Source organism: Vitis vinifera, chromosome 1, assembly GCF_030704535.1.
Source record: "Vitis vinifera cultivar Pinot Noir 40024 chromosome 1, ASM3070453v1".
NCBI lineage: Eukaryota > Viridiplantae > Streptophyta > Magnoliopsida > Vitales > Vitaceae > Vitis > Vitis vinifera.
In genome coordinates this window covers 2,563,902-2,576,011 of record NC_081805.1, presented here as the reverse complement: position 1 = coordinate 2,576,011, position 12,110 = coordinate 2,563,902, and the positions used below count along the sequence as shown (strand labels likewise).

Sequence of the window (12,110 nt, the reverse complement as noted above, 5' to 3'; positions counted from 1 at the left end):
CGCAATATCAGTAGTGGGGTATGTCTACATTCACAATTAACTGGTGCGGCTCAAGTCATTTTCCTTTCCAGTTTCCTCTTATACCCCTATGCTCAATTCTCCACGGCTCTCGTACGTGGGTCTATCAATATCTTACGGAAAAATTAATCCAATCCATGATATCATACTCTAATCAGAATCGAAATGAAAATGGTATCAAATCAAATTTATGTAAGTTCGGTTCGAATTTGAATTACATCTCCAATTGAAAGTAAGTTGATTTACATCTTAAATCGGATTTGTTTTTTAAAAATAATTAAAACCAATTTTGTTTCAAATTTAAAATACATTTAAATCCATAGTCTCATAATAAAAATGAATTTTAAGATTTGATTTTTATTGGTCATGAGTATTATAGGAATGACAACGGGACGGGTTTGGGACGGGTTGCCCCTATCCGAATCCTGTCCCGTTTATTCAGAATAATTTTTATCTTTGTTCCATTTAAAAAATTAAATGAGACGGGGCGAGACGTTCTGTTTAACTTTTTTTCTTTTTAAATTACTTTTAAAATTTTAATTACATTAAAATAAATATATTTTATAAATACTTAAATTATTGTATTTTTATAACTTATTTTATTAAAAATATTTTATTATTATCTATATATTAAAAATAGTAAAATAAAATTTAAATTAATTTAATTTTAAAATTTAAAATTAATTTAATTTTATATATAATGGGGGTGGGATAGAACAATATCCGAACCGTTCTGAGTTTTTAAAAAAAATCTCAAACTCGTTTATTAAAATTAAATCTCATCCCATTAGAAAAAAACTCGTCTTATTGTCATTCTTAGATAAGTACACCAAAAATTGAATTGATAAAATATTATTAAAAAATATTATTATTATTATTATTATTATTATTATTATTATTATTGTTATGATTTATAATTTTCTTTTTAGATGATATGTGGAAGTTATGTAGCCTTTTCTAATTGTACGTGTACCCATCACTTGTCTTATGGGAGATAATACCTAAGATCATAAAACTATTTTAACAAAATTCTTCTTAATTTTGTGATTGAAATTTTGAAACTTTAAATTCAATTTTAAGTATGGGTACGATCTAGTGTGTGGTTGCAGTAACGAAATTTCAACAAAAATATCAACATAAAAAAAATAATGGAAAAAATTGATACATTTTGATATTGCCAAACAACATTCAAATTCAAAAGAATGATGCGAAATTGTTAATATATACAATAATTCATTATTTGAAATTATAATATCGTTAAATTCATCATTCCACGTGTTGACTTTGCCTAGGAATTAGGGTACGAAAGGATGAGAAATTGTGAAGATCTTGAAGGAATATCTACAAGTTTTTGAGACACGTTAATTACAATAAAAGTGGGCTTTGTGAAAGGTCTTGCGGTGTAGAAACATTTTCTTGAAAGTGTTCTTGGATAATAGTCCATCAAATGCTCTTTTTTTTTTAAAAATATATATATATATATATATATATACTATCAAGTGATTTTTTAATTGTTTATAACTGTTTTCTAAATTTTATTAAATATTTGATTTGTTTTTAAAAAACACATTATTTAAAAAAAACTACAAAATTAATAGACTTTAAACATTCATGACATTGTTTCTATTCAAAGTATTTTTATTAGGTGTGTGTTTTTAAGAGAATCACCGGTCAAATGTTTCTCCAAAAAATATTATAAGTAATTTCTCAACACTTTTATTATATATGTGTATTTTTTATTTTTTAATGGATTTACATTTTTGATGTAGCGAGTAAGGCTTTGATTATTCATTGTTCAAGAATTTATTATAAGCAAATTTTCAACACTTTTATTATATATGTATATTTTTTATTTTTTAATGGATTTACATTTTTGATGTAACGAGTAAGGCTCTGGTTGTTCATTGTTCAAGAATTTTTATTTAGGCGGTTTATGTCATCCATATATAATATTTTGATATAAGATTTCAAGTCTTTCATGTTTCAACAATAACAAATGATTTGATAAAGGTAAGATCCAAAACATGGAAGAAACTCAACGGAGTTGATGGGGCTTACATGCAGTGTGTGGTTTAATTCAATGGAAAGCAAAGAACCTTACCAAAGATTGACATGTTGCGAATCTTCTCGGAAGAGAGGGGTGCATTCAAGAACATGGACCTAGGTGGTGCATGGTTATCATTAGTTCATGTCATAAGGTGTTGGGTTAAGTGAGCGCAACCATCATATTTAGTTGTTATGAGATTTTTTATTATATATTTTTAAAAGTGTTTTCTAAATTTTATCGAACACTTAATTTAAAAAAAATATCAAGTTAAAAACACTTTTTAAAATTATTATCCAAGAAACTCTAAGTTATATAAACGTGAATGGATATTCCTAGTTTGTGAAATGAATAAAAAAAATAATATGGAATATATATATATATATATATATATATATATATATATATATAAAATATTTTATAAATATATTTTACAATATATTTTATAAAATATTTTTTAGTTTTTTTTTTTAAAAAAAAACCATAAATTTAATTTTATAATAAAAAAAATTTATTTTTCAAAATAAGTAAGATAAAAAAATAAAAAATTTTGATTAAAAAACTAAATTTATAATATATGAGATATACATATTCAATATATTATTATAAGATTAATATATCTCATATATAAGGGAAATAAAAATAATAATGAATAATATATTCCATTACTTATTTTATCTCATATTTTGTTGAATATAAAATATGATAAGTGATAAGATAACTTATCATATCTCAACATCAATTAAACATAAGATAAAATATAACATCTCATTTTTTATCATATCTCATGTTATATCTGATTAATTAAATATAACCTAGGTATATAGGTAGGTGCAAGTCGAGATCCTTTATTTATTTGTTTACTTTGTTTTTTTTTTCCAACTTAAGTTTTAAAATGTAAACAAAATTGTCTTAAAAAAAAATGATAAATTACAAAATAAACAATCTTAAAAGGAAACACTAAAAATAGGAAAAAAAAATTATTGCTAAAAAAATTGGTTTTCTCATGATTTCACTATGAAAAATAAAAATGTATATATATAAAATATAATTAAAATTAGTTAAAAATTTATGTATTTTAAAACTATTTTATTTTTATATGCCAGAGGAAAATAAGTGAAATAAATTTAAAAAAATATATAAAAATAATTTATTAACTTTAAATTCATATTTTATTTTTCTTTTACTTTTTTTATTTTACAATTTTTTTCTTCAGATTTGACTGAAACCAAACATAACATAAAGAATGTCCATATTGATATGCCACATTCCTATAACTTCCCTTCTCCCCTATTACAAAGACAAAAGTCGAGAGAAGGAAATAAACGCAGAAGAACTATTTTATATGGTGAAAAGAGAGTTAAAAGAAAAATGTAATAAGTTTTATATAATTTTTTAATTATACTTTGTCTCTTTTTAGTTTTTATATTGTTGTTGATTTTTAATTTCCCTTACTCCATATGGCCTTGTGGACCCACATCATGTGCTCTAATATGACCTGTCAACCTGCCTGTAGCACATTACCATCGGCCCATCACCACTTGTAAGTTTCAATTCACAGGTCTCCATGTCTTTCATTGTCACACACACGTTTTACATGGCATGTGATACGCACTTGACATTGATATGCTATGTGTTGGGGTAAGGTGTTGGGTTAAGTCTTATAATGAGCGCAACCATCATATTTAGTTATTGTGAGATTTTTTTTTAATATTTTTAAAAATGTTTTCTAAATTTTATTGAACACTTTTTTTTTTAAAAAAAAAAAAATTTCAGGTTAAAAATACTTTTTAAAATCATTATAAAAAAGACTCTAAGTTATATAAACATGAATGGATATTCCTAGTTTGTGAAATGAATAATAAAAATAATATATATTATTTTTTTATAAACATTTATAAATATTTTTTTAGTTCTTTTTTTTAAAACCATAAATTTAATTTTATAATAAAAAAAATTATTTGGCAAAATAAGTAATATAAGAAAATAAAAAAAATTGATTGAAAAAATAAATTTATAATATATGAAATATACATATTCAATATATTAGTATAAGATTAACATATCTCATGTATAAGGAAAATAAAAAAAGAGTGAATAATATATTTCATTACTTATTCTATCTTATATTTGGTTGAATATAAAATATGATAAGTGATATGATAACTTATCTCATCTCAACATCAATTAAACATGAGATAGAATATAACATATCATCTTTTATCCCATCTCAAGATATATCATATCGATTAAATATAATCTAGGTATATAGGTCGGTGCAAGTTGAGACCGTTTATTTATTTGTATGTTTTTTTTCAAACTTAAGTTTTAAAATGTAAACAAAATTGTCTTAAAAAATATGATAAATTAAAAAATAAACAATCTTAAAAAGAAGCACTAAAAAAAGGAAAAAAAAATTATTGCTAAAAAAATTGATTTTCTCATGATTTCACTATAATATATATATATATATATATAATTGAAATTAGTTAGAAATTTATATATTTTAAAATTATTTTATTTTTATATGCCAAAGGAAAATAAACAAAATAAATTTAAAAAAATATATAAAAATAATTTATTAATTTTAAATTTATATTTTATTTTTATTTTTTTTATTTCACATTTTCTTTCCAGATTTTATTGAAACCAAACATAACATAAACAAATCGATATTGATATGCCACATTCCTATGACTTCCCTTCTCCCCTATTACAAAGACAAAAGTCGAGAGAAGGAAATAAACGCAGAAGAACTATTTTATATAGTGAAAAGAGAATTAAAAGAAAAATGTACTAAGTTTTATATAATTTTTTAATTATACTTTGTCTCTTTTTAGTTTTTAATTTTTATATTGTTGTTGATTTTTGGTTTCCCTTACTCCATATGGCCTTGTGGACCCACATCATGTGCTCTAATATGACCTGTCAAACTACCTATAGCACATTGCCATCGGCCCCTCACCACTTGTAAGTTTCCATTCACAGGTCTCCATGTCTTTCATTGTCACACACACGTTTTACATAGCATGCGCCCCTATCACTTACGCACTTGACATTGATATGCCATGTGTTACGTTGAAAGTACTAAAACTTTGTACAAGTGTCTACTCCCTTAATGTTTGCACACATTTTGAATACCTAATTCCAGTGACAGCCACCATTTCTAAGTGTTGAATGAGGGATGTTTTCTTCTGTCCAATGCATAGACTTGTGGAGAGGTGGAAGTGATTCCATCACTAGAGCTTCATAGACTTGCTTTACTTCACATGGGATGTGTTGACTTCACCCTTGTCACAAGGTTGGTGTCAACCCGACTCCCCTAATAGGGGCGGCGTCAATTTTGCCTCCTCATAGAGTTGGCGTTGACTCCATCTTTTATGAGATGTGTCAACTTAATCTTTTGCATTGGCGGTGTCAACATATGCTACCTCATTTCATTTGGGGAAAGTGGGCATTCTTCAATTCCATATTATTCTCTCCCTTTTTATCATATGGGTGTTGGTCCTCATCATAGGGTTGATGTCTACCCGACTCCCAAACAGGTCATGTCATTAAATTTATCTCCCTCTCAAGATTGACATTAACTTGACCTCCCATAAGGTGGTATCAACCTAATCTTTTGCACTAGTGGTGGGAGGGCGGGGTGCTTTCTTGAAAGTTTGTGTCCCCTCATATCTTCTTTACTTTGTCTCCAACACTCTTATTCCACTTAGGGTATTATACCCTAATATTATTACAACATACCAAGTAAGAGCAAGGCTTGAGAGTAAGGATGACAATTGGGTGGATAGTTTGTACGCTTGCACCATTCTATTCTTAATAGGATAGTTTGAGAGAAATATAAATGAGTTTTAAGATTTTTTTAACTCCGATCAAGTTTGGATTTATCTTGTCCTATCTCGTTCCACCTTAATAGAAATAATTTAAATTATTTTTCATTTTCTTTTAATTTTAACACATATAAAATAAATATATTAATTTACTTCTCATGAAAAAAAATTATAAACATTTATAATATTTATTTATTTATAAATTATATTAATTTAATTTTAATATAATTTTAAAAAAATTTAAATAAGATGAGAATGACATGAGAAATTTTCTTAGTTGCCTCATCTTTATATTTTTTTGAATGGATATGAAAATAAGTTTAAATAATCAAGATGAGGTTGACTTAATGATGATCCACCCCAATTTCGTGCCATTATCATCCCTACTTGAGGGGTCTTCATCATAAACTTGGTGCACCTATATAGTGAATATGGGGCAACTAAATGGTGAATTAGGCCTTCCTATTATACCACTCTATACATTGGATGTTGATACAATGAATGATTACTACAGACAGACGCATGAGGTTTTTCAGTATTGATTCATATTGACTAACCAAATTCAACCTTGAGCTTAAAGGATCAAAGGTTCATATCCTTTGCAACCTCTTTTTCGATCATTTTCACCTATCTCTTCTTAATTTGCTAGGCCCTCAAGCTTTGATGATAACAACCTACTTCCTTCCTTATAGATATTGTTTGCTCGGAGTTTATATGAAATTCTCTTAATAATGTGAATGTGTTTTAAAAACCATGATGATTAATTTATTATACCTAAAACGAATAATATCTACATGGAAATGAGAGCATCATTACATATGATAATAGAATTGATCCTTAATCTTGGTACGAGACTTTACTTGAGTGGCTAGTTAACTAGTGTTTGTATATTTGAGTGGCCCCACAGTTTCATTGGATGCAAAGAATATATTGTACCTGCATGAGAATGATCCGATTAAAAAAATTTCCTTATATTATATATACATACACACACACGGAGGCTGATTGAGTCTAGAGCAGGAAATATCCACGTGGGGGAGAGAAGGTGTTACATGGTTCTAGCAACTTTCAGGACAAATAAAATAAAGGAACTTGAGAGATTTTTATTTTTATTTTTCTTATTTCACTATTTTTTTGACATCTAAAGATGGAACAAACCTCAAGAGTCTAAAGCCATGAGGTGTTAAAACAAAAGCCCAAAGGAAAACGGTGAAACTGAAACTCAGTGAAATTAATTAGTCTGCAAGAGGAAATGGAGTAACTCAAATTGAAAGGGTATCTGGCGGGGTAAAACTAGAAAGTGAATCCCATTGATTTAGTGCAAGAGTGTAGGAAACGAAGAGACTCAAATTGAGCGAAAGAAGTTCCAGCGATATCTTTGGAGTTCTTCGTTGCATCAAAATAATTAATTACCTTTCTTCAATTTCTCTTCGACCAGTGATATAAATTTGCCATGTCTCATACTGATCAGACCATCAATGTGAGTAGGACCCATAAGAACATAGGAAGACATGCCACCGAGCAGGGACAAATATGTGGCAATAAGTAGAAGACCGTTAGAATTTAGAAACATGGACACATGAAAACACATTACATTACAATTTACTATGCTGGTCTGGGAAAGCATATTGAACGGTTCATACACATATTCAGACTATATAAAGGTAGATAGACATGCATGCAGTTACTATTATGAATTGAAAGAAGCACCGGTTCATGTACTCCCCACGACAATAGTCGTATAAGCTTGTACATGTCCTTTAGGGCTTTGAGGAAAAAGTAAGGAAAAAAGATAAAGAGTAAAATTACAGAAGAGAATATAAGCTAGGAACTGTCCCCTCATAATGCATGTCATGTAAACGACAGATGACATATCAAACTCTTGACCAGAGTTTATATTTCATATGAAGGGGAAAGAAACAGTACCCATGACTCAGATAAAAGAAGAGAAAAAATATATATCGAAAGTTCAATATCATATGTATACTATAGTAATGAGAACAGATCACTAGCTCTCGTGACACTGAACTAATGAAGTTGCATGTCTTGTTAGGGTTTTTGTTTTTTGTTTCCTTCTGTACTGAAAACCAGAGCTAGAAGTCTGAAACAACATATAAAATAGTACGGATATAGGAAGAAGTTGGTGAGAGAGTAGCATATTCATGACGAGAACAACATCGTCACCATTATGATGACAGTTCCACTCTGACGAGAGAAAGAGGGAGGAGCTCCTGAACAAACCGCAAACTGCGTGTATGTGTCCAAACCAGATTGGAAAGCAATCAACTCCATATTTTCTATGTTGGGAGTTGATATAAGGTTTCTCTTCCCACGAAAAAGATCCTTCACTGTTTTTTTGCCTTTGCTAACAAACTAAAGTCTCTCTCTCTCGCTTGCAGTCTTCTCCACAACCAAACCAAAAAACAAGAAAGTGGGAATTCTCCACAACCAAGATACATTCTCTCCTCTTTCACTGCATTTTTTCCCCTCCATTCCTATTTCTTGAGTGATGTAAATACATGCATAAACACACCATTTCCTATTCTTTTTTAGTAATGGAAATACATAAACACACACACACAAACAAAAAAAAAAAAAGCACCCAAAAAAAAAGAAGTAAAAATTGAACACACAAAAGAAGTAGAAAAGAAGAAGAAGAGTGAGGTTTTAGTGGTTTAAAGAGATCTGTGTTCAATGATATTGATATTGGTTCTTTGTCTCTTAACACTACCTGATGAAGACTCATCACCACCTGTCTTCTCCATCACTGCCTTAAGTGCTTCCTGAATTGAACTTATAGAGTACTGTTGCTGTTGCTGTTGCTGCTGCTGCTGGTTTTCACCACTACTACTAGAATCTTCCTCTCCGGTGATGAACAAGACGTTCTTCACACGTCCCCCCAGCGTTGTGATCTCAGCTTTCAGTGTTCTTAACCTTAGAGCTTTCAAGGTCTTGATAAGGTCGGGCAAGAGATCCGTTCTGTCTTCACAGCACAGTGAAGCCTTGATCACAAACTTACCATCCTCGTCAGATGTATCCACCGTTAGCTCATCCATTTCAGTTGGTACCGGACTAGACTCTGCAATCAGAGATGTCTGTCGTTTAAGTTCTTTAACATGCTGTATCACTTCTGCTAGCAGTGAAGCTTTGTCCGTCTACATCCATAAACGAGAACAACACATCAAAATTTGATTAATAGCAAGTTTTAAGTAATGATTCCTCTGCTAATTAAACATCGCTTGCAGTCCAGGATGTGTAATATGTATATTAAAGTGGCGTTATGGTGTGAAAAGAAGAGATGAGGCTTGAAGAAGCTAGTTTGATCTTGGAGGAAGGTTTTAAACAGTAGGGTTTTGAAGGCATGTTATACAAAGACTGACAAGGATGCTAGTTTGTCTGGCTTTATTTCTTTTCATTCTCTACTTAGTTTGACTGGTGTCCGGCAAGAAATTTCCATGGAAGCTTTTCAGCTGCTCCGTGGTTTCTCTTTATCACATCAACTGAGCGACATTAACGCTCATTCCCTTTTCATTCTTTTTCTCGGAATTAACACAAGGCTCAGAAGAATAAACCAAACGGAAAATAAAGGTGGAGAAAAAAATGTGGGAACGAAACTGCACTTGATATCTAATGGTGGGGTTTGATTTGAAGGACTAAGATTGGAATATATCCATCAACCCACCTATTGAAGAATCTTAGGAAGATCTACAGAGATCCTTGAATCAAAAAGCTCGATAGAAAACAAAACAAAAAGTGTAGGGAAAAAAGTGTATGGTATATAAAATCTACATGTTGTGGGCGTGATAATATACGGATTTTAAGGAATTTTGGTTGATGGATGATCATGACTTACTTTGGTGGTGCTGGGCAGTAAGCTGCGCAGTTTAGCTAGATGGTTGTTGATTCTCTCTCTTCTTCTCCTCTCAGCCTCACTGTGGCTCTTAGAAGCTGCAAGGGCCTTTGCATCCATAATCTCCTGAGCAGTCATCTTACCCAACTCAGCTTGAAGCCCAAAAGGGGAGGAACCGGGTTGAACCACCGGTCCAAGGGTGTCTGAAATGATTCTGAGGTGCTCTGATGATGGACCCTCATATGCAAACTGTAGGGCTGGAGCTCTTCTGTTGAATACACTCCCGTATGCAGATGGGGGAGGAGGAACAAGAAATGGGTCGTGGTCTCGAACCGGGTTTGCAGCGAAGTGAGCCGGGTTGAAGGCGTGGACCGGAGGGAAAGACCATGGCTGCAGGATTGGTGAGACTTCAGGAAATATCAATCCAGACCTTCCTCCTCCACCTCCATATGCATCATTGTTTTGTTGTTGCATCTGATGGTGTTGTTGGAGAAGTAATTGTTCTTGGTAGCCTTGTATGTTATGGATGGTCTGAGAACACTCTCCTTGATCTTCTTCCTTCTTTCCACACATCTCTCTTTCTGATGATACTATATGTGCCTCTATATCTCTAAAACCATAAGACCAATTAGTGGGGAATTCAAACAACTTTAAGCTTGTTTCATGTTCATGATCTCTCTACCTCAACATGAAAAGGAGAGAATTTAAAGAAAAGGAGACTTATGGGGGGCTATTACTTTCTCAGCGTAAAAGGAGGAAAGGGGCAATAGGGAAGAAACATCAAAGAAAGCATCACAGACCTTCCTTGATAAGAGATGGAGCAGGGTCTTGGACCTCTTGGTCGTCTCTCTTTTCTCTCTTATCTCTCTCCTCCTGTGGTGATAGAAAAGAAGAAAAGCCAAAGGCTTAAGACTTCTCTGTAAACTTTCTCTATCTCTTTCTCACTCACTTGGTAGGTTTTTCTGCCACGCCTTTGTGGTGATGACCCCTTTTTATCCTAGCTCAACCAAGCTTTCCTTTTCTTTTGTGGTTTGTGGGTATCTTTTTGGTTCCTTTGTTTTTTTGGCTCTGATCATCTGCCCCATCCTCTCTCCATATATATTTGTATATATAAATTGAGTCTGTAGTACTGCTAGTCACCTTTCCTTTCTTCTTACGGCATTCTCAACCCCCTACATCTCTCTCTCTCCCCATCTCTGTAGCTATCAGGCTGAGGGATCTTTTACGCATTAATTATTATTCTAATACATTAAATAACAGTATATGTTGGGTTGTGATTGGTTCAAAGTGTATAATTACACTGTGTGAATGCCTGGGTCAGTAGCAGGGGATAGAAAAAAGAGAGGGTCTAGAGAGAGAGTGGGGGAAGGTGGGGGGAAACACAAACACAACACAGTGAACACACAACACACCGATTGTCGACCGACCAAAGACCAAAAGCAGTGATATATCATGATAAAAGGCCTCTTTTTTCACTTCCTACCTCTTCCCCTACCTCGGTCAAGCCCCCACGTTCTTCCATACCCCTCGCTATTTCCACGCCACCCTTTCTGCTTCCCCAAGACCATGTAATCATTGTGTCTTGGAACACACTCCTCCCTAGTCTTCTCCCCGTTCCTTCTCTCTCCCCCTCTCTCCCTCTCTCCCTCTCTCTCCCTCTCAGTTCCTTGGTTTCAGTTACACAAATTCATGGCTTCTACCGGTCCTTTTGGAATTTTGGCCTTTTCGAAGGCGCGAGTGATCGGGCACTTTGTACTTTTCTAGTGAAAAACTTGGGTGTGGGGGGCATTGGAACATTTGGGACTCCCCAATTTTCTCTTTATCATGTAGGGGGTATTGCCATGGTTTACAATGGCAATGTTGCCCTTTTGCAGGAAAGGTGCCCATGTACCAAGTACCAACCATCTAACATCACGAGTGCGCCACGTTACTACTGCTCCTTGTGAACTAGGATGATACCAGCATGACTTGTATCTTAGCTCTTAACCACAAGATACAAAAATATGTTTTTCTCTCTTTTTCTTTTTCTTTAACTGATCCTCTTATTCTCCCTAGACACAGTCATGGTCGCTAGCTTTTTAAATAGTTGCAGTTGAAGCATCTCATCTCAATTTTCTGACTCAATTTTGAGAACACACATAACATTAATTAATCTCCTGAATTAATCCTGATAAAAAGAAAAAGAAAATGTGAAAAAGGTGACAGTAAGAAGAAGAAAAATGCAAGACATACACTTCATTTGGTTGGGTGGTTGGTAAGATTTGTCCATTAAAGGACGATAACATAATGGGATAAAAGGATGTTTTCCCATCACTTTTGATGTGTGGCACAATGTCCAGTGCTTTTAGTCCCCAGTTTACTCATC

General features: G+C 32.2%; 1 protein-coding gene across 3 annotated transcripts; it reads right to left on the bottom strand.

Moving 5' to 3' along the window:
• Positions 1–7,067: 7,067 nt before the first annotated feature.
• LOC100250878 (transcription factor bHLH30) lies at positions 7,068–11,364 on the bottom strand. 3 transcript variants are annotated; one of them, XM_019217392.2, is made up of 3 exons: positions 9,749–11,364; positions 8,627–9,050; positions 7,068–7,358 (listed from the first exon to the last, which is right to left on the bottom strand). In XM_019217392.2, the coding sequence occupies exons 1-3, from the start codon at positions 10,316–10,318 to the stop codon at positions 7,354–7,356; spliced, it is 999 nt and encodes a 332-aa protein (XP_019072937.1). In that variant the 5' UTR covers positions 10,319–11,364; the 3' UTR covers positions 7,068–7,353. The 3 variants fall into 3 exon arrangements, with proteins under 3 accessions (XP_019072937.1, XP_010647981.1, XP_002278697.1); XM_010649679.3 differs by lacking the exon at positions 7,068–7,358 and having other exon boundaries at positions 7,555–9,050; positions 9,749–10,355; positions 10,546–11,364; XM_002278661.4 differs by lacking the exon at positions 7,068–7,358 and having other exon boundaries at positions 7,555–9,050; positions 9,749–11,361.
• Between the last annotated feature and the right edge of the window lie 746 nt (positions 11,365–12,110).

Excerpts from the sequence above, each read along its gene's own strand:
- LOC100250878 (XM_010649679.3), bottom strand. The coding sequence starts at position 10,318 with ATGTGTGGAAAGAAGGAAGAAGATCAAGGAGAGTGTTCTCAGACCATC. Across the intron at positions 9,051-9,748 it reads TACTGCCCAGCACCACCAAA|ACGGACAAAGCTTCACTGCT; the intron begins GTAAGTCATGAT and ends TTATGGATGTAG.